At 42.0% G+C, this 23501-nt stretch overlaps 2 protein-coding genes and 1 long non-coding RNA gene across 4 annotated transcripts; all 3 read left to right on the top strand.

The window, feature by feature from the left end:
• Positions 1–2168: 2168 nt before the first annotated feature.
• On the top strand, positions 2169–2735 carry LOC308326109 (mid1-interacting protein 1-like; the record flags this gene model as incomplete). Its single annotated transcript, XM_080778917.1, has 1 exon — positions 2169–2735. The coding sequence occupies one exon, from the start codon at positions 2169–2171 to the stop codon at positions 2733–2735; it is 567 nt and encodes a 188-aa protein (XP_080635043.1).
• Positions 2736–3857: 1122 nt separating this feature from the next.
• Positions 3858–19529, top strand: ube2j2 (ubiquitin-conjugating enzyme E2, J2). Of its 2 annotated transcripts, none has more exons than XM_080791901.1 (7): positions 3858–4087; positions 7085–7215; positions 10581–10621; positions 11770–11872; positions 16238–16376; positions 16501–16581; positions 18078–19529. In XM_080791901.1, exons 2-7 carry the CDS (start codon positions 7085–7087, stop codon positions 18414–18416), a joined length of 834 nt encoding a protein of 277 aa, XP_080648027.1. In that variant the 5' UTR covers positions 3858–4087; the 3' UTR covers positions 18417–19529. The 2 variants fall into 2 exon arrangements, with proteins under 2 accessions (XP_080648027.1, XP_080648028.1); XM_080791902.1 differs by having other exon boundaries at positions 3858–4092.
• A 169-nt stretch (positions 19530–19698) lies between these two features.
• LOC308328840 lies at positions 19699–23223 on the top strand. The gene is made up of 2 exons (XR_013965333.1): positions 19699–20684; positions 20938–23223. It is a non-coding gene; the product is annotated as an uncharacterized lncRNA (long non-coding RNA).
• The last annotated feature ends 278 nt before the right edge of the window (positions 23224–23501 follow it).

Below are 23501 nucleotides of genomic sequence, written 5' to 3'. Positions count from 1 at the left end.
ATTCCAAAGCCATTTTCAGCAATGGTATTATAATGTTTTCATTGGGTATAACTATATAGATCTCGTTGAGCTGGTCATTTTGAAAGTAGCTCTCAAGTCAAAACGTGTGGGCACCCCATGGTGTAGGCTGACTTACATCCAACATATAACATTGTTAAGGCAACGAATTGCATGAGACGACAGGACAGTATATGACGGTATGGTAATTTGCTACCGTGTCATCCATATGTGTACGAGTTGAAACTGTTTTAATATTGCCATATCATGGTTTATGAAAAGCTGATAAGAGACGGTGTCCACTAATAACACTTCCAAACTAATGAGCATTTACATTATAATTATGTTGGTTTGGTTGTTTTGTAACACAGGAATTAATTGTCTAAAAGGTGGTCTACCCCGGTGTGTGCACACATCTAGGACACCTCCCCAAACTATTTGTCAAGAATTATGTTTCAGAAGTATTTAGTATTGACATGTGCTCTGTCTGTCTGTGCGTGCGTGTTTATACAGTATATCACTGCTTTAACCCTTCATTAACATACTGTATATGGCATTTGTATCACATGATAAGATAAGGTACATTTAGGCTACATTATGATAAGGTATGTTGATGTTATTTAATCATATAAATAAGGTGGATGATTCACAATGAGACATGTCGATGTGATATACTCTGTATTTCACAGAATACTAAGTAAAAACAAAACAAAAAATATCAAATGAGATAACTATTGATCCCTGCTTGGGGGTGGAGAAGATTCAACAAACCCAGTAAGAGTGAAACATCGTGTGAACCGTTATACTGTAAGAGTATAAGAGTCAATACAAAATAAAATAAAGATAGAAATAAATGTAGTTTTATAGGTTCTGACAGAAGACACCTGCACGCTCTGAATGAATGGGTTAACAATATACAGTATGTACAGTATATCAATAAAGATATGTTTGAATAATTATACAGTTTATCTTTCAATTAATGTACATCCATCACCAATGTACATTGTTGCGAACGCAGTGAGCACTTACTATGAGACCTAGCAGATCATGTCTGTCTGTGTGTGCGTGTGTGTGTCTGTCCGTGTGTCCCCCCTTTGTGCCCATATATGGAGCTTGATGCAACACACTCCATATTTGGACGTATAGCTGCTTTGGGGACTCCTTATATGGTTATGGCTAAGTTAAAAACTTAACTTAAAAATAACTTAACTTAAAAAAATAATAAAATAAATCTTAAAAAAAAACAAATATGTACGAGCTGCGTTCGCTTCCCGCGTTTGCGCGTCTTCAAATTCGACACACACGTTCCACACCCTCCACAGGGAGTGCAGTGCCCGGTGTCGAGTCCGTCGGATAGCCGGTTGTCCAGAACCGGCACAAAGGCTTCTGCCCCCCGGGCTCTGGACCCTGATCACCCCTATGTCTCCATATATGGAGCTGGCCTGTTCTGACATCACAGCGATTGTTCTGACATCTGCATGGACTACACATCTACCTACGTCTGACATCAAGTATACCTGGATCTCACCGGAACCCTACTGAGTGACCTCATCGCGTGAATCTCCATATATGGAGCTAAAACATACTACTGACATCATCAACTGGATCTCCAAATACATGGAAATGACGACACGTCACTCTGACATCATCAGGATGACCTGAGCGGTATAAAAGAAAAGCAGCCCCTCTCCTAGTATGAGAGATTTTTAAAGAAATGCACTCAGGAATCTCCTAAAAATCTCAAATCCCCAGAATCTACTGTCAATAACTTCATATCCAACAACCGCTCCCCAGCAGGTACACCTCAACCTATACAAGCCAGAGGCCACGGTATCTTCCCTTACCTACGCACAAAAGGAACCCAGATACCGTTACATACGACTCCTCTACCCTCCAAGGACTCCTCTACCCTCCAAGGTATCTGGGCTTAAGTTACAACCCAGATACCTTCATGCTAGCTTTCTTGTAGACCACCTTGCCATAACCACACAGGTTAAACGTCCCAGTTTAATAAGTTCTAATCTGACACCACTGCGGGGAATTCATTGTCACTGTTCAGACGAGTTCGTTTGAATGTGACATTTTATTATATAAAGCAACGACAATTTCAACGTCAAGCGACTCAACCTGTTATTATATAATAACCCTAAGCCAACCAAGCAGCCTTCACCATGATGCGGATCAACATCGACACAGCCAGCAATAAGCACACTCTGCTCCACATGATGCAGCGCTTTATGTCTGTGGCCAACAACATGGAGGAAACCATCATGGTACCCAGACTGCTGATGGATGTGCCACTGGTGGTGGAGGGCCAGACCTCCGCTCAGCTGGAGGGGGGTCTCCAGCAACAATGCCCCAGAAAGCAGAGGGACATGTACGAGCATTACCTCCTCCTCAAATCGTTAAAAAACGACATGGAGTGGGGCCCGCTGACGAGAGAAATGAGCAGCGGCGGCGGGGCGGCCAGCGGCTTCCTGGAGGAGATGGCGGTCGTTCCACTTGGTGACAACTCGGACGTTGAGGATCAGTTCCGCTACCACCTCGGGGGGTTGTTTGGAGCGTTGGCGAAACTCACGGCGCAAGCAGACAACCTCACCTGCCACTACGAGAGGGAAATTGCCCGCGGTGGAAACTTCATGAGACCCCAACCAAGTCAGGCGCGGAGACTCCGGGGGTGCCTGGTAGCTGAAACACCCACGGTTAAAATAATAAGCCAATATGCACCCACGTATTGAGGGCAAGAGGTGTTGGGCCGCCCAACTTGGGCATTAAAATGCTAATAAGGTGGCTTTTGTTCGGGACTTTGAGCACTCACAATCATTATTGAAACATGACGCCCCTGATTACCAAGTTAACCAACCCACTTTTTGTCTCTTTAACTTTATTTTGAGGGGCGCTATAGTCCCTCTATACGGCTTTTTGGTCCCCACATGTCTCAATATTTGCCATTGACAATGAAAGGAGACATTTGTTCAAATGTCCGCCATATATGACGTATAAATTTAACCAACCAATCACATAAATTCAGTTGTTCATGAGACGATGTTCGATGATGTATAATGATAAGAGCGCCCCTCACTTCACATGGGTGTGATTATTTTTTAACCTTGACCGCTTGATGCACTTGAGAATCCACCCCCTCCCCCATCTCACCTAAATGCTCTCCTGTGAATGGTGAGCTTACAGGAAAACAAAGTCAGATAACAGTTACAGGACACAAAAGGTATATGATGTCTGTTATTATCATAATTACAAAACATGTTGCAGTCAAATGATCTAGCCTCATTCCTCATATAGCCTGTGAGATCAGCTACAGGGACCTCATCATCCAGCCAGCTACACGGGATACGGCCCAGGGCCCTCTGGGTTCCTTGAAGGGGTTCCAAATGAATCCTTGTATGGGTCAATGTGGTTCCATGTTGTGGTGTGTAGGAACCACTGGTGGAAGGCATAGCTGCAAACAAGAACAGCTGAAAAACATTTGGAAAATGTAAGTAAAGTAAGGTAGGCCTATACATATAAGTTCATAACTAGAACATGCTTAAACATTTGACAATTAAGGTCTATAATATTTCTACAATCCCAATCGTCATTTTTGGGAAATAAACAAGAAGTTGAAAGATAACATTATATATTTAATGATTATTATTTTAATATTAATTTAAGGAGAACCACTGTCCTTTATTGAACTCCTAGAGTGATCTCCTTAAATCAGTGTCATACATATTCTGAAGAAAACAGTGGAGAGTAGACAGTGACAACGAATACAACATACCACCAGGGGGCGGTGATGTACTACAGCACCACAACACCAACCTAGTACCTACCTACCACAACCACAAAGCGGAAGTGTGTGAGTTAGTTCTTCTCTCTAAGCTAAGCTAACAGGCTAACGCTACGTCGTTGGTCGGTTGGTTGGTTGGTTCAGTGCTGCTGTTGCTGTCCTCGTTTCATCTTTCATCTTTCCTATCTCTCTCACCCCCCGTCTGGAATATATCTGACAACCAAAACAACCGCTTCTCATCTGGGGAGGTCTCTTTAACACAGCCCCCCAAACCAGTCCACTGTCGTCGGGCTCTCTGGAGAGGTACGGTACGGGGCGTGTTGTGTTGTTTGTTAGCATGTCTGTTTTTAGTTTAGATTCCTAGGAAGCGGAATGTTTGTGGCTGCCTGCTGTTAGCTCGCCGCCGGTCCGCCACCGCTCGAGCTTCGTTGTTTATTAGCCTAGCAGCTAACACTAACAGTGTTTTATTAGCCTAGCCTATAGTGGCTATCAGTAACAGTGTTTATTAGCCTAGCCTACAGTGTTTATTATTAGCCTAGCCTGTCGGCTAACACTAACGGTGTTTATATTAGCCTAGCCTAGTGGCTAACACTAACAGACGCCGGCCTACAGTCAGACAGTAGGAGAGTACAGTCGGCGTCATTATCATTAGCTGCTTATCATTCAACCAACCCTAGCCGTGCCGGTAACATGTTTTGTGCATTTATTATTTTAAACATAAAATACGGCGTTTACACATTTATTTTTCCCGACCGACCAAAATGTTGAATGTTGTTGCAAAAAAATTCCCACAACATTCAGAACATTTTTTCGACGTCCCCCCCCCCAACATTTTACGCATTTTTCCCGAAATAGCAGATCTGCAAGCTCACAGCTTGCAGATCTGAGCATGAGCACAGCTCAGTGAGCTGGTGGATCTGCTATTTCCGACTAGCCGAAGAAGCTTATGTGGTTTAATGAGGAGGAGCTGTCAAAAAAAACCCTGCTAGCCTAGTTAGCATGGCTGACTGACGTCGTCAACTATTAGAATAACACTAACATACGTATAGCATCCATATGGGACCTCTCCCTCCAATGTCACCTTATTTATTCTTTTAATGTACGTTGGTTTACAAACATGTCTTTTGGTGTGTATAGATGTTTGTTAGCTGCAGCTACAGGAGGTGTTGGTTAGCATTGAGAAATAATGACACATAAAGGAAGTGACAACATGATCACGTTCATCTGCTAAATTATTGGAACAGCATCAGCCATTGTTAATAATAATAATAATAATAATGTTATGTACATGTTAGGTATGTGTATGTATCTAAAATAAATGCTCATTGCTAGTAGACTGTCCTTGTAGGAATTAATTGGTTACTTGAAATAAATGTATACCGGTACAGCCAGGGTAGTTGTGTTATCAAATTAATATGTCAGTCTGCCCTTTTTGAGTGGTGCAACCACTCCTATAGACAGCTATGTGTGTCCCTGAGTGGTGCAACCACTCCTATAGACAGCTATGTGTGTGTGTCCGAGCACGGAATATTGTGTGTGTCCCTGTGTCCGAGCACGGAAATAGCATATTGTCACCAAGTTTCACTGTTGCACCACTCACTTCAGACGGGTCTGATTTTTTTAACATTTGCTCCTGTACTGGACATGTCGTCATGTATTATATTATTATTGTATTTATTAGTGGTGAGTGATGTTAAAGTTGAGTCCCTTCCATGCGTGCATTGATTGATTATTTTTTATTAGACAATAAAAAGCATTACTACAGGGTACAGTAAAGCACCAAAGAAAGACCTTGCGGTTGCGGTCTTGTTTCCATTCGGATCTCATCAATCACAACAATGACAACATCAATTGAGATATCTTAAAAATGTGATAACTATGTATCACAGGGGGGTGGTGGGGGGGGGGGTGTGTATCACATGCAGTTTCAGAAGTTTATTACACACACACACACACACACACACACACAGAATATATTGGACACATGACCTGACCAGAAGATACTTAGACAAGGACACAAACAGGAATTAGTTGAGTGTCGCGGCGTCACTTTTTTTTTTTGCTTACACAGCAAAATGACTGATTCAACACAATACATTTACATAATGTATACTTAACTGGGTCAATCAGATGAAGGTCAGTCCCATAATCATAATTCATGACAGAATAGATACAGACAGTTATTATTGATCCTGCCGGGGGGAAATTCAGTCCCCACAGCAGTTAAGATAACTGGGGGACTCCAAAAGGTACTATAATGTTACAAAAGCACCATGGATAAAATCTGAATGTCCATTTCCTCCCTCATTCAGAGCACGGCGCTGTGAGCTTATTGTGTAGCTCACAACAAGTTCAACCTCACACTGATTGCCTACAATTCTAATATCTCCCCCCAATCACACGGATATCCTTGGCATAGCTCATTTAGAAAAAAATGTCGTCTTCGAAATCCTAAAAGTTTTCTGAAAATCCTATGTTTCTATGTCAGTGGTGCTCGGAAATTATCTGTATTTGAAAATATGTTTTTCCAGGGACCCGCCCAGAAGCAAAGATTTGAGTTAAAAAACATTCACTCTGAAAGAATTTTTATTCAAAGATTTGCGCCTCATTTTCACAATATATTTAAAAAAAAGCAGATCTACAAGCTCGTAGCGTGGCACTCTGTGCCACACTACGAGCTTGTAGATCTGCTAAAAACACCAAAAGGGGTTCCCGTCCCAGAATGGGTTAAGAACTTAAGATGTTGGCTTTCCACGCCGGCAGACCTGGGTTAGATTCTCGGGTGTTACACTTGACTGAACATCTTTGTCTCTATGATGATGACACGGCCCCATTATGTTATACTTTAGCTATTGAAAAATAGCAGATCTACAAGTTCATAGCGCGGCACCGAGTGCCGCGCTATGAACTTGGTAGGTCTGCTATTTTTGAAAAATCGTGAAAATGTGCCTCAAATCTTTGAATATATATTCTTTCCGAGTTAACTCTAATCTTTGCTTCCGGGGTGTCTCTCCCTGGAACAACATATTTTCAGATGGGGGGGGGGGGGGGGGTCTGCGAATTGCCAATTACATTTAATTTTTGGGGTCCTTGACATGAAATATTGAGAACCACTGATATAGAAACATGAGGTTTTTCAGAAAAAAATACATTTTAAAAAGCTTAAATTTTGACGTCAGTCAGGCCTAAAGTGGTTAACAAGTAGCAGGTGGGTGTTATTATCTGTGTGTGAATGAAACTCCTCTGGTCACGTGAAGAGTTGTTGAAACGGCTCCCCTTCTTTTGTTGTTGTTCCAACAGATGAACAGCACCGGGAACAAGAGAGCTCCAACCACGGCCACGCAGAGACTAAAACAGGATTACCTCCGCATAAAGAAAGACCCGGTGCCTTACATCTGTGCAGAACCTCTGCCCTCCAACATTCTGGAATGGTAAGTATTATTATTAATATTATTATTACATCTGTGCAGAACCTCTGCCCTCCAACATTCTGGAATGGTAAGTATTATTAATATTAATACATCTGTGCAGAACCTCTGCCCTCCAACATTCTGGAATGGTAAGTATTATTATTGTTATTATTATTACATTAACTAATTGTAGGTAGTAGGTACCCTCACAAAAACATGCAGAAATCCTGGTCTCTAAACTGCCTCCCCCTGGCCAGCCTGATGGAGGGGAAAGGAACTGGTTGGAATAACGTGTTCCTTCCACACGCTACGCTACGTCCAACCAGGGAAACTCCCCCCTGTCAGGTGTAAAGGAGCAACTTGGACACTCAGGCATGAAGGAAGCATGAGTTCAAGTCTGTTGCTCTCCCCTTGTCCCCCATATATGGGGACTAGGTTGGTGGAGGGTGTGTAGAGCCCAGGATCACATTAGATATTTAACACAGGGGTGAAAAATGGGTTACAAAATCGTGGGATAAAAATTATTAAGAAAGAAAAAACGAATTTCATTGTCTGCGTTAAACATCGGACCAAATTAATAGACTCTGAATAGAATCTCTGTTTGCCTTTTAGACTTCATAATAGTGATGCACCGAATATTACTTCCTATTCGGTTTCGGCCCGAATAGGCAGAAAATACATCACAGAATAGTGTATGCAATTAAATGCATTCAAAAGGGCTGAATAAATGTTTTATGGACCCATAATAGTGATTAGTATTTAAGTTAAGTTTTGCCATAACCATTTATTTTGCCATAAATCAGGCAGCTTTAATGGTAAGGAAAAAATATGTATAATATTATTATATTCCTTATTCGGTTTTCGGCCAAGAATTTCCCTTTTGGTGCATCCCTACTTCTTAATCAAACACTGCACATAATGTCAAATAACTTTAAATTTACAAAGAAATCACTGTCATTCAATATTCTTTCTACTTTCAAAAGAAATGTAAAAAAGAATAGCTGTCAGATCTACAAGCTTTAACGTGTTACGAGGTGTTCGTGACAACGTTGTCAGCTTGTAGATCAGATATATTTAGCTATTTTGGGAAAATAGTTTGAGAATCTTTCAACATACAAACAAATTTGTTGCACCAACTCTGTGGAAAGATTTACCACTACAAACGCTGTGTCTGTTGGCATCTTTAAGAAGCTATACTGAAAACACATTTGTACCGCAAACATTTTGGCTTTGCTCCAGTGATTTCTATGTACCGTTTTATCTTATCTATTTCTAGGTACTGTCTTTGTTGCTCTGTTTCCTATTTCATTGTTGGTTTATTTTTGGATTGAGATGTTCTTGTTTTATTCCTTTTGTTTTATTGTACAGCACCTTGTAACGACTATTTTGAAAGGCGCTCTAAAAATAAAATGACCTTACCTTACCTATGATGATTATGCAAAAATAATTGCGATTATTATGCAACTATGTACTAATTGTGACAGGCCTAATGGTGAGCTGGTCGGCCCAGATATGACCTGTAGCACATGCTTGCTTGCTTGCTTTGGGGGCATTTGAGGCCTTGAACTCGAAACCAAACTTCAAACAAGCGTTATGTAATCAGCAGATTTAACAAAGCCACCATGCAGCTCTGATATTTTGTCACAAGGTCACCTTTTAAATGAGAATGATTAGCCTGGAGTGCACAGAGTTCTGTATGTACCCAAAGTGCACACGTCCATAAAGTAATAATCTGAGGTGCAAAATGTGTCTATGCACACAAATGCACATAAATAAATGAACACCCTGGAGTTGCATGTTCTCCCCGTGTCCCCTAGGGTAGGCATCATCCCGTCATTGACAAACTGGCTGCTTGTGTACATGTCCTAGTGTGGTGATTGTCTTTTGTACATGTCCTTACATGTACATGTGCCTGAAATCTTTGAATATATATATATATATATATAGTTACAGAGCAAGTTTCTAACTAAAAACTTTGCTCCTGGGAGGGTCCCTGGAACAACATATTTTCAGATGGGGGTCGACGGCCAATGTCATATATTTTTGGGTATGTTTGAGAACCACTGACGTAGAAACATGCAGTATATTTCAGAAAACTGTCAGGATTTCGACGTCAGGCCTAAATGATGGGTTAAATGGGTATCAACAACACCGTGGCTCCCTCCCATGGGCATCTCTGACATCACGTGGATGTTGTAGGAAAACCATCTCTTTCAGAACAACACCATAAATAGATAGATAGTCCTTTGTTGATCCCGCAGGCCAAACGCAATCCGTTGCCAGTGGCAGCAGCTCCAGGAGGAGTGACTGGTTGAAGACAATTCAATTCAATTCAAAGGGCTTTATTGGCATGAGAAAACATACGTTTACATTGCCAAAGCAGAAAGAGCAATACAGCAATACAATCAAAACAAAAATGATGTACATTTGAAGGTCAGAATCTACAATAGATCAAATTATATGTACCAAGATCACTCGATGCAGGTATAGTGCAGGAATATACACAATGATTAGTCTTTGGGGTGGTTGTGTTCCATTTAATATCCTTCTCCTATCACAGCAACTCACAAATCTTGCTGCTGTGTTTGCACATTGTTGTACTTCGCCCAGCAGATATGGGAGTTTTTTGTCATTGGTCATGTTTTCAAAATCTCTGTGTGTGGTTGTAATCTGTGGGAAGTATGTGTCTCTGATGTCTTGGTACAATGGACAGATGGTTAGGAAGTGTAGCTCGGTTTCCACTTCGTTTAGTGTGCAGTGGGTGCATAGTCTGTCTTCTCTCGGGATACAGGTCTGCCTATGACGGCCTTTCTCGATCGCGAGACTGTGCTCACTGAGTCTGTACCTAGTTAAGCTTTTTCTTTGTTTTGGGTCGGTCACGGTGCTCAGGTATTCTGCCACTGTGTATTCTCTGTTCAGGGCCAGATAGCATTCTAGTTTACTCTGAAGACAATGAAGGCGCTTAGCTTTGATACTTTTATTTCTGGGTATATAGATGACAGTATATTGATATCATCTTCAAATGTGGGCACATTTTTAGCCTGAGTCTTTCTTTATTATTATAAGCCATGATCAAATAAAAGTGAAATATCTCAAAAGAAATGGAAAACATATTTGAGAAAGGCATGCATAGAGGTTTGCCTACTGGCTGTGTGTGTGTGTGTGTGTGTGTGTGTGCACAGGAAATGTGGCGCAGATGGGTCCAGCATTTTTCATTATCTTCGTACAAGCAGACCCACACACACGCGCACACACACACACACACACACACACACACGCGCCTCTCTTATTAGAGGTCTGGCCTCCTCGCTGTAAAATAATCCAACCGTTGACTAACAGAAACTTCATTTCATTGACCATTTTTATTTCTTCTCTGTCTTTTCCAGGCACTATGTTGTTAGAGGTCCAGAGAAAACGCCCTACGAAGGTAATACTTAACGCCATAATAATAATATGGGTTCATTTTTAACCTTTACCACTTCGACACTTATGAGTAGTCAAGCTAATTTGTGTGTGAGTTTTATAAATGTGTAATTATTGAAAAGCATAAATGTAAAGACTAAATCTTTAGATCTTGTTTTCTTTTAGCATCTTGTGAAAAGTAACACTTTTTAAGTTTTTGTACAGCGACGGTACATGGAAAGGAAATTATATATGATATATGATATGATATGAAATGATATGATCTAGTACTTTATTGTCAATTAATTCACACTGAAATGTGTTCAGCGACCCAGCAGCCAAGTATGCGGAACACATAATATACACACATTTGACATAAACACAAAGAACAAGACAATTTACATACATAAAGACATGAAGACAAGAGCAATATCCACCGCTTAGATTACCCCGTGGCTACTGTACTACAACTCCTGGTTAAGTACATCAAATGTAAAACCTAGTCTGGAGCGATTAACTTTTAATAATCTCTGTCTGTGGATGCTAGTGGTGACTGTTGTGAGACTTCCCCACAGGGGGATACTACCACGAAAAACTAATATTTAAAGGATAATTCCATGCTAGAATGTTTTCTTACCTTTCTTTGTAGTCGTTACGTCCCCACCAAAGAGGTCCAGGTGTTTTTTTGTGCAAAAACTCCTTAGGCCTATTGACTATTTCCCCTACCATAGGCCCTCAATGAATTGAATGGGAATTGAATGGGGCTATGGGGTGTTATGCTACTTCGCTTATTTCCATCTAAATAAGTAGTAAAGTGTGCCGCTTGGGATATTATTTACATTATGAAGAGAGGATATATACAAAATAATTATAATTTTGAGCGATGGAAATAAGCGAATTAGCACAACACCCCATAGCCCCATTCAATTCCCATTCAATTCAATGCAATTCATGTAGGGCTTATGGTAGAGGAAACAGCCAATAAGGAGCTTTTGCACAAAATAACACCTGGACCTCTTTGGTGGGGACGTAACAACTACAAAGAAAGGTAAGAAAGCCTTTTAGTATTGTCCTTTAATTATTTATACAAGACTCTGTCCTTCCCAACAGGGGGATACTACCACATAAAACTCATATTTAATTATTTATACAAGACTCTGTCCTTCCCCACAGGGGGATACTACCACGGAAAACTCATATTCCCGCGGGAATTCCCCTTCAAGCCTCCCAGTATCTACATGATCACACCCAACGGGAGATTCAAGTGCAACACAAGGTAAGAACACGGGGCTCATTTTTAGTCTTTTTGAATAATCTTCATTTGGTTTTATCCCATTTTGACCTGAGATCAGATTCTATAAATGTCATCCCGACAGTTTTCTGAAAAAGCTATGTTTCTATGTCAGTCGTTCTTCGATTTTTCAAAAATAGCAGACCTACAAGCTCATAGCGCGCCACTCGGTGGCCCGCTATGAGCTTGTAGATCTGCTATTTTTCAATAGCTAAAGCATGACATAATGCTAACACCAAAGGGGTTCCCACCCCAAAATGGGTTAAAGTCACATTTTAGTCACCAGTTTCAGTTGTAGTCGACTAAAACATCATACGATTGTAGTCGACTTAAATCTGCAGTTGATTTAGTCGACGGAAATGTGTTCTGACGGTCGACCTTGATGTCGCTGATTTTACACTTTGGTTGCATGCTGAAAATAGCAGATCTATGACGCGTTGTGTGAGCTTGTAGATCTGCTATTTTCAGCATGCAAACCTAGCATGAAACTGGATCTCTTGTCCACTAGTCCCTCCCTATAACATTCTAGTCTGGTTTTTATTTATTGACGAAATTGTCAATTATATTTAGTATTAGTTTTAATCATCATAGATTCATTTTCATTTCGTTTTTGTCAGTGAAAAAAGGTAGTCGACGAACTTTTTTTGTCTTACTCGACGAAATAATTTTGTGGCATGCCTTCCTTGACCGAAAGCGATGCGGTTTCCTGTCAGTAATGCTTCCTGTTACTTAGTCAGAGTCATGGGTCAGAACAACCGAAGAGACTATCGCTGAATCAGAATTATCTTTATTGTCACATGATCACAGTTTTACAAGTAAAATCGTGGGTGAAATCAATTTGTGTGCGTATAGTTCCCATCGTGTTGTATTTTCTACTGAAAGAGTCACTCATTGTGGCTTCTGTTATTTTTGTAGAAAATGTTGAAATATAGTGTCACAGTTCCGCCCCCTTTCATGATGACGCCAGGCCCAGGAAATAATTCCCAATACATTTTTCCTCATAGACATTTAAAAAAGTAATTATTTAAAGACCTTTTAAGCGTCGTACGAAGCCAACTCGAGTCGTGACAAATCATGACAACAAACACAATATTTTGGACCAAACCAAATAATTACAAAGAAGAAAAACAAACAACAAATTGTTGTAACCTGCCGTTTTTCTTTTTCTTTCTAATTCTAATTCGGCCCAAAACACTGTGTTTGTTGTCATGATTTGACGCGACAAGAGTTGGCTTCGTACGACGCTTAAAAGGTGACTAATGATAAGTCATAGAGAATTCATGAAGCTTGATAATTAAGCCCGCGGACCAAGCAACATCCCTCTGTGACTGATCTATTCCTCACACCAGTGTTGTTTTCGTCGACTAAAACGAAAAATGTTCGTCGACTACCTTTTTCCACTGACGAAAACTAAATGGAAACGATCTATGATGACTAAAACTAAGACTAAATATACTGACAATTTCGTCAACAAATAAAGACTAGACTAAAATGTCAGGAAGGGACTATAGTGGACAAGAGATCCAGTATAAGTCATTTTACACTTGGTTGCATGCTGAAAATAGCTGATCTACAAGCTCGTTGTGGGCATCAAGGCCCGCCAAAATACATTTTAGTCGACTAAATCACATGTAGATTTAGTCGACTAAAATCTTATGACATTTAGTCGACTAAAGCTAGACTAACAATAAAACCGGGTGATTAAAATGTGTCTAAAACTAAATGAAAACTATTCAAGAGACAAAGACTAAAACTAAAATAGAAATGTGCTGCCAAAAACAACACTGTCTCACACGGATCCAGACAGTGATTGTGAATCCACTGAATTCTCCCCCCAGTGTCAGCCACAGCCAGCCTGCAGGCCTCGGAAATCTACAACCAATTTAATCTGTTCGTTCTTTCTACAAAAACATATCATTGGGGAGTATTTTTTGTGCGAGTGCAAATTCTTCTTTGGGGTGCGTCCATAATAGGCTGATTTAGTCTTAGGTTGCACCCTGGTGTCGAATTCCGTAAATCACAGATTTATATACAAGATCACAATCGACGCATCGCGTTCGAGACACGTTGTGTGAACTTTGGTAGTTCTGTTTACTGAGAACGACCGTCCTAACCCATTCTGACCTGAGATCAGATTCTAAAAAATAGCAGACCTACAAGCTCGTAATAGCGCGCCACTCGGTGACGCGCTTTGAGCTTGTAGATCTGCTCTTTTTCAATAGCTAAAGCATAACATAATGCTAACACCAAAAGGGATTTTACCAAAAGGGATTCCCGCCCCAAAATGGGTTTTAATCCTCTCCTTTGGGCAGTCTCTATCATTGCCTACATTGTTTTTTTATTCTAGTTTATTTTGCTAGCTTCAGTTATAATAAACATTTATTTCTGTTTTCTACATGAATATAACCACATTATAATCATATAAGATGAAATGGGAGTTAAATGCTGCAATTTATAAAAATAAAAATTGCAAAATATGATTCCTACCGTTGTTGAAGTGGGACTCATAAAAGACTATCCCTGCATCCTGGGACTCATTACATTGAACACCTATATTTACAGCACTGTACAACACTACAGGCAGAAGGGTACATTCAGCTGTCTTATTACATTGAACACCTATATTTACAGCACTGTACAACACTACAGGCAGAAGGGTACATTCAGCTGTCTTATCATCTCTCACTGATAGACGTCAAGAGATGAGCCTTTTTTTCTCCCATATCTGGTGAAATGCATTTATTTCCAAGTAAATATAATAAAAGTTTTGCTATGCCTGCCTGGCCTGCCACCACGAGAGATTACACACACTACGTGATTCATAATTCATCTTTCTGTTTCGATTCATAAGAGCGATGGCATCGTTCTGTTTCGATTCATAAGAACAATGGCATCGTTCTGTTTTCTACGCAACTCTAATCAGGTTCAGGTTCATTTATTTGTTTGTCTCCGTGGGGCAATTTGGTTTACAGCAAGGCATAAACACAGGCAGGTAACATGAAACACAAAAACACAGTAGAAAAAGGCACATAGTACACATAGAACATTACAACAGGACGGCAGTTCAAGGTATCAGTGTAACATTATAATTCATAACTTTTCCAGAAAGTTGTATAATAAATTATGAATACAAGTGAGTCAGGTGACAAGTTACCTCCTCCTCCTATCGGCATTTAGAGCCTGGATAAGCTACAGGCACGAAGGAGAACTTTATACCTGTTGCTTTTGTTTTGGCCCCTGGAAGTTTTAGGCGAATGCCAGATGGAAGCCAATCGGCTTCTAGAGAAGCTAGACGTGCCTGGTCTTGTTAAACCTTTTGTTGGTTAAGCTTCTGTTCTTTGTTCTGAAGTCTGAACGTTGTGTTCTCCTGGAACACGCTCCTGCTCTACATATTTCAATCTGAACTTCCAAAAAAACGTTTTGGCTCAACAAGAGCCAAAAGACCCAAACTAGTGAAGATAGCAGATGTAGTAGAAGCTCCAAACGTGTGAGCCTCGCAGGTCTGCTCAGGGGCGGCTGAGCAGAGCAATGATCATCTGTGGGTCGGCGGTTCGAATCCCCGGCTCGTCCTGTATACACATGTCGACGTGTCCTTGGGCAAGGCACTGAAGCCCACGTTGCCTCGGTCGGTGGCGGTGCTACTTTGCTTACCAACTTGGTGTGTGAATGTGGGATGTGAGGACTTTCAGCACTTGGAAAAAGCACTGTAAAAATGCAATTCATTTGTGATATTTTCACTTCTTTGTATACAAGTATACATACTTTTGGAAAATTATTTTAATTGTTTAACTGTTTTTAAGCATTATGTTGTACTTTTAGCTATTGAAAAATAGCAGATCTACAAGCTCATATTAGCTTGTAGGTCTGCTATCGTGAAAATGTGGCCCAAATGTTTGAATATATTCTTTCAGAACGAACGTTTTTAACTCAAATCTTTGCTTCTGGGGGGTCCCTGGAACAACATATTTTTCAGATGGGGGTCGGCGGCCCATTTTTGGGTGTCCTTGACATGAAAATGTTTGAGAACCACTGATATAGAAATATATCATTCATATGCATATAGCACTATAAAAAACTGAATGTAATTTCCTATGCTGCTGGTTTTTGTATTGTACGGTCCTTCTTGTTTGTGTATCTATGGTAGTCTGTATAGTGTATATGTTGAGTATGAACCAAGACAAATTCCTATCAACTTGTTGACATGGCAAATAAATTATTGAATCTTGAATCTTGAATGAGGTTTTTCAGTAAACTGTCGGGATTTAGAAGACATTTTGTAGAATCAATCTCCGGTCTAAATGGGTTAAAATAATAATAATAACAGTCTGTATCTATCTGTGCCACCCCCAGGCTATGTCTGTCCATCACAGACTTCCACCCAGACACATGGAACCCAGCATGGTCCGTGTCCACCATCCTCACAGGTCTGCTCAGCTTCATGGTGGAGAAAGGCCCCACCCTGGGCAGCATCGAGACCTCCGACTACACGGTGAGTGCATTATTACATGGTGTACTGTACTGTACTGCACTGTACTGCACTGTACCGCTTCACACACGAGGCCTATTGTTTGGCGTCTCGTTTGTTTTAACGTGTTCTTTTTTTTTTCTTTCAGAAAAGACAACTGTCAGCCCAAAGCCTGGCCTTCAACCTCAAGGACAAAGTGTTTTGTGAGCTGTTTCCCGATGTAGTCGATGTAAGTATGAACCTTTTACAAGTTCACGACATGTTGTCGTGCTATTTTCAGAGTGCACCATCCGAACGCTACCTAACATAAATTGATCCCAACCTCCCCAACATCTAGGTTTTTTTGTTGTTGACGAAATTGTCTTATCAGTGGGAAAGAAAGGCAGTCGATGAAAATATCTTCGTCATAGTTTTAGTCGATGAAATCAACACTGCATGTTTGGTAAAACTAGCGGATTTGAATGAAAATCAAGCGATAATCAACCGGCAGGTTAATATCACGCATCACCCCAACGCTCACCTGGAGCCGACTGGCTGAGATCAGGAAACGTTGGTCTGACTATTACTAACCCTAAATCTAACCTTTCAACACACCAGGCCTGCCTAGGCACCTTAAACTATTTAGTTTTAGTCTAGACGTAACCAAGTCCATTTCTGCTACACCTGCAAAAATGGACTCCAGGGGCCTATGGCTTCTCCCTGACCCTTTTTCGGAACGGACAGGACATGAGCATTAAAAAAAAAAGGATAAAAAGATGGAAACTGTGTGCAATGTATGAATGTATGTCCTCCTTCCGAAAATAAACTGAACTGAACTGAACCAACTAAAAATGAACACTGGCACATAAAACATAATTTGCCCAGAAAACATAATTGCCCAGATTAGCGTTTGGCAAAATGTCGACGGAAGTCCCGGAAAAAGCTGTGATTGGCCAGTAGTCGCTTGAGTGTCAGCGGCGATGCCTTCAGGATTCCTCTTGACTTCCTCCTCTCGCTGCAGACTCATTGGTCGCTCCAACCAACCGACCAATGAGGCATATTTTTTAATGAGGCATACGTTTTATCCCACGATTTTGTAACTCATTTTTCACCCCTGTGTCAATCATCTAATGTGATCCTGGGCTCTACACACCCTCCACCAACCTAGTCCCCATATATGGGGGACAAGGGGAGACCAACCTAGTCCCCATATATGGGGGACAAGGGGAGACCAACCTAGTCCCCATATATGGGGGACAAGGGGAGAGCAACCTAGTCCCCATATATGGGGGACAAGGGGAGACCAACCTAGTCCCCATATATGGGGGACAAGGGGAGAGCAACCTAGTCCCCATATATGGGGGACAAGGGGAGAGCAACCTAGTCCCCATATATGGGGGACAAGGGGAGACCAACCTAGTCCCCATATATGGGGGACAAGGGGAGAGCAACGGACTTGAACTCATGCTCCCTTCATGCCTGAGTGTTGCTCATTTAGACCTGACAGGGGGGAGTTTCCCTGGTTGGACGTAGCGCGTGGAAGGAACACGTTATTCCAACCAGTTCCTTTCCCCTCCATCAGGCGCCCCGGCTAGCCAGGGGGAGGCAGTATAGAGACCAGGATTACTGCATGTTTTTTGTGAGGGTACCTACCCTAGGGGACACGGGGAACATGCAAAAACTCCACACAGAAAGGCCCCTTCGCCAACCTATATTTATATTAAAACTAGTATTTAATTGTCTCAGGAGATGAAGCAGAAGCAGAAGGCCCAGGAGGAGCTGAACGCCCGCACCCAGCCCCTCCCCCTCCCCGACGTGGTGCCCGACGGCGACCACCCGCAGCACGCGCACTACGGCGGCCTAGTGCCCGCCCTCAACGGGGCCCCCCTCCCCCTGGGGGGCGGGGCCGGGGACGCCGCGGCCGCCGCCGGTAACCCCGCCCACGCCGCCGGCCAGCAGCAGCAGCAGGCCAATCGCAACCACGGACTCCTAGGCGGCGCGCTGGCCAACCTGTTTGTGATCGTCGGCTTCGCGGCGTTCGCCTACACGGTGAAGTACGTCCTGAGGAGCATCGCCCAGGAGTGACGAGGAGGAGGAGGAGGAGGAGGAGGACGAGGAGGGTGTGTGTGTCGCGTGCGCTCGCAAAATGGGAGCGCCAACTAGTGGACTACTACAGCGATTGAAAACACACTTATACCGCCGTTAGGTGTGGGGGGGGGGGGTTAGTCTTCTTTTTAACCCCCCCCTGCTCACTACCGCCACCCCACTACCACCATGTACTTTGGACGATGTGTAAATTCAAAGCCACCCACCCCCCAGGGTGGGAGAGGGGGCAGAGGTGGGGCGGGCGACTGGACTGGTAGTAGGCCCGTGTGTGTGTGTGTGTGTGTGTGTGTGTGTGGGATGGAGGGGGGTTATTAAAAGCTGGTTGTGATATCCCACTCTCTCTCTCTCTCTCTCCTTCAGTGGTTCATGCAGGGTGTGTGCCTGGCTCATGGGTTTTATCAATTCATACTCTTAGTTTTAGGTGATAAGGTGAGACCACCGAAACGGTGGTTTAGTTACAAAAACAAACAAAACCAGAGAGATGTGTTTGGGGGTTAGCGTCGAGTCGCTTATAGCATACACCTGGTTCTTAACGGATCAGTGGTCCGGGGACCACCAGTGGTCCTTGAGGGTTTTCCAGGTCCCCGGCTCAAGAGTTCATGCTAAATCTGCATGACTTAATTAACAAGAAGTCTCTACACAATAGACGATGTAGGAGAATTCTTATTTTGATCGTTTTGCCTGTTTGATCTCTCCTTAATCGGCATGGATACTAGTGGCCTCATCCTAACGATGATGACAACATCTTCTGTAGTTCTGGGTCTGAGAGGCTAAATCTAAATGTCGTCAAACGGTGGTTCTGTGGCTCAAAATGTCCAATACATTAATGGGCCTTGACAGGGTTGAACACCACTGGCTTATATACCCACCGCGGCTCAGTGACAACACCGCGGCTCAGTGACGTCACCGCGGCTCGGTGACGTCATGTAGTATGAAATAGGCCTTTATTGTTTTCTCTTTGGGAAGGTCACTGTTCTGTTCCCTGTGTATAATACAGCCACGTTTAACCCATTCTGGGCGGGAACCCATTCTGGTGTTTTAAGCATTGTGTTATGCTTTAGCTATTGAAAAATAGCAGATCTACAAGCTCGTAGCGCGGCACTCGGTGCCGCGCTACGAGCTTGTTAGATCTGCTATATCTCTTTGAATATATATTCAGTCTTTGAATATATATTCTTTCAGAGCGAACGTCTTTAAACTCAAATCTTTGCTTCTGAGGGGTTCCTGGAATAACATGTTCAGATGGGGGAGGGGGGGGGGGGGTCGGCGGCCGATTTCATATATTTTTGGCGGTCCTTGTTTGAGAACGACTGATATAGAAACATAGGGTTTTTTCTGAAAACTGTCAGGATTTAGAAGACATTTGTAGAATCGTTTCCAGGTCAAAATGGGTTTTAAAGAAAATACTGAAGCGTTCATTTCAACCAGACTGTGTGGCGGCAGTGGGTATGAAGCAGCTACTCTGACGACATGTCGGAAAACTACAGATGTCCCGATACTGTAATCGTTATCGGATTCGGGGAAAAGTATCGGATCGGACCCTTATTTGGTCATATCGGTTCATATCGGTATCGGTGAATATGCCAGTCTAACCAGTGATCCGACACAGGGGGGTAATAAGGGGTTAACACTATGGCAGGTAAATGAAATGTTGGGGCATGACGTGGTGTTTGCTTTGGACTAGTTTCCCAAACTGCAAACTGCACATTTGAGTGAGGAATCCGCTATAAACACTATATATATATATATATATATATAGCTATAAACACAACATGAGATCACGACACTGGTATTCAGTATCGGCTAACGCAGAAATTGAGAGGTCGGAAGCGGACGGGACATCCCTACGTTCCCTCCTTTCCTGGCTCTAGGTCTCTGGTTCCCTGGTTCGGAAGTCCATTTGTAGGTCACGGGCGAAATTTGTATCGTATGGGTCCCTTCGACTTTTTGTTTTGGTTTCCTACATTTTGGTTTTAATTACATTTTTCCAAAAATCTTGAAAAAATAAGCTAAATGTTTTCATGACTTAATGCAATGATTTTCTTTCCTGGTAATTTCACGAAGGAAAAAAAGAAATCTAAGACAAATTCCATTCATTTCAAATGTTTTAGTGAAAATAGCCGACCTACAACGCGGTGTTGGGAGCTTGTAGATCTGTGTTGGGAGCTTGTAGATCGGCTCTTTTCACTAGTTTTGGGTCCCGGTGGGCAAACGTCTAATCTCTTCTTTTGGGTCACGAGCTTAAAGGTAGAGTAAGTGATTTCACTTAATTCAAATATCACTTATTTTTTTGTTTTGTTGTGATAATCCTCTCTACTATAGAGTGTGCTGACCATATAAGGAGTTCCTCCCTGTCCCCAGTTAACCCCTGGGGGTCAAAAAACCTTAGGTTTCGTTTTTGACTCTCTATCCTGATTGGACGAAGGCTTAGGGTCCCACAGCCAAAAACGAAACCTACGGTTTTTTGAGTGAAATCACTTACTCTACCTTTAAAAAAAAGTCTAATAATTGGAACCAGTGTTGTCGATAACTGGAGGTAAGCGTCGGCATTGTGAGACTTTTTGTGCATTTAGAAAAATCTTGTAACATTTTAGGACATTCTTGAAGGACTTCTTATTATACTGTATATTATTATTATTATACAAATGGTGGCAAATAAATCTTGACGCCGTTCGTTGATTGTTTTTGCACAGCTGCGTAAACTGGAATATCAAAGCGGTGAGCTTGTGTTGAGCGGTTCTGGAGTGTCCCGTGAGAGAGAGAGGAGGACGGTGCTCGGATCAATCGATCGATCGGTGATGATCGGCCCATTTTCACTCGAAATGACTCGGATCGGTAATTTACCCGATCTGGAGAAACCGATCTTTTATACCATTATTTAAAGTGGTACGAAAGTCAATCAGATTTAGAGTATAATAATATCATTTTGTGTGTCTTTGAGACGGGCCTAAACATTCTCCCATACCCCCCCCCCCCCACACACACACACAGTACACACACACACACACACACGCGCGCGCACAGGAACAGTTTGCGGGTTTTGACATATAATAATTTCGTAAATATAAAAGTTTTCGGGATCGGTCCCCAAAAAACCCTGATGGGAGCACCTCTAGGTGAAAGGATAGCAGGCAGTCCATTGGACAGGACAGACTCCTGTCCAATGGACTGCCTGCATGTTGTCAAGTGCTCGTACAATAATTACAGGTTACGTCTTATAAAGCCCTGTATATATACAGTGAAACTTGTAGATCTGCTAAGTGTTGCTATTCTCAAACCCACTGAAAGTTTTTCCACCTGTGACGACATGCCCGAAATAGAGACGTGGGGCGGCAGGTGGAAAGTGGTTTAAAAATGGGATCATGAACGCAAACAACCGGGCCTGTGTGTGTGTGTGTGTGTGTGTTTGTTTGTTTTGGTCACCTGCCCCAAGGGCTCTCTCTCTCGGTTCGTGGGAGGATTTATGATTCATAATGTGCCCTTATTTAATTGTTTGCTTTCAGCGATCATGCACAGGAAGAACTGGTTTCACAGCTTTTAGGCGTTCATCTCTGTGTCGCTGGGCTTTATTACTGGTAATTGCCCGATACTGGACTCCACTGTGGTGGAATTATGATTCAACATGTGACCCATCATTATTATTATTAGGAAAGGATGGAAGTCCCCTTTTGTCAAATGAAGCAGACAACCTGGCAGGCAAAGCCATTTGAGTTCATTATTATTATTATTATTGCAAAATGTTTCGACACAAATGCGAACCGAAAGGAGATGGAGAGATAATAATAATAATAATGAATTGCATTTTTATAGCGCTTTTCCAAGTGCTCAAAGCGCTTTACAATGGTTCATTCATTCATACATTGGGAGGTGAAGCGGCGAACAGTCGACGCCAGCGTCCTCACTTCCCACCCCCAATCCAACCCTTGATGCTTAGTGTCAAGCAGGGAGGCACTGGGTCCCATTATTTAGAGTCTTTGGTATGACCCGGCCGGGGATCGAACCCCGACCTCCCAGTCTCAGGGCGGACACTCTAACCACAAGGCCACTGAGCTGGAGAGATGAGTGAGTGGCTGTTGGCAAAGTGGTGACTGCTAAAAGGAAAGGAGATTCATTCCAGTCCCAGCGCTGGGTTCGGCCTCCCGTTATAACGCAACCCATGAGTCATGCATCCAAATGTTGGAGGGTATATTAGTGACCAATACGTTTTTATTTTTTATTTGCTTCGTCGACCAGTATATAGTAATGCTCTATATATATATATATATATAGGTCCAAATAGATGAGACGAGAAGAGAACCAGCAAAATACGTGTTCTGTATATTTTCTTTCTTATATAATTATTTTACTTTGTGTTTTTTTGTTCTATTTTTTTTATTTATAATTGTATAGCCTTGGCTATAGTCTTGTTTGCTGTTCAAGGAATTGTCTTAGAGTTTTGCTAACGGTGGCAAACACGACGACAAAGCCTATAGGCTCGCATAATGGCTCATGATTTACTGTTTACTGTGCTTTGCGTTTAGTAGAGAATGGTTCTACTGTACTGTGCTCATCGTTTACAGCACACAAACACGCACACACACACACACGGTGTGAAGACTTGCCTTTCTTCATTGCTCTACATCACATGTAAAAGAAAAACGGTAAATGAGGAGGAGAGTGCGTTTGTTTGTGTGAATGCAAAAGCAAATGCTCAAATTTTCCATGCTTCAATTATAATGTGTGATACTTTGTTTTCATAGTAAAAAATGCAAATAAATTACCCTGCTCTGCAGGACATTTTAGAAAACCACCGTAGTTTTATTTTAATCATGTTACATTTTTGATTGTCAACCCCATTAAGACCTGGACCTGTGCACTTTAGCGTTTAACCACTTTAACCATTATTTTAAACTTTAGCACTCTGCCACACTATGAGCTCTGCTATTTCTGCAAATCTTTGAATATGTATATACATATATATATTTTTTTACTCAACTCTTTGCTTGTGGTGGTCCGTGGAACAACATATTTTGAGATGCGGTTCGCCGGCCAAATACATATAATTGTGTAGGAGGTCCTCGATAT

Source organism: Protomyctophum bolini, assembly GCF_963924005.1.
Source record: "Protomyctophum bolini genome assembly, chromosome: 2".
Taxonomy (NCBI): Eukaryota; Metazoa; Chordata; class Actinopteri; order Myctophiformes; family Myctophidae; genus Protomyctophum; species Protomyctophum bolini.
This window is presented reverse-complemented; position numbering and strand designations above follow the sequence as displayed.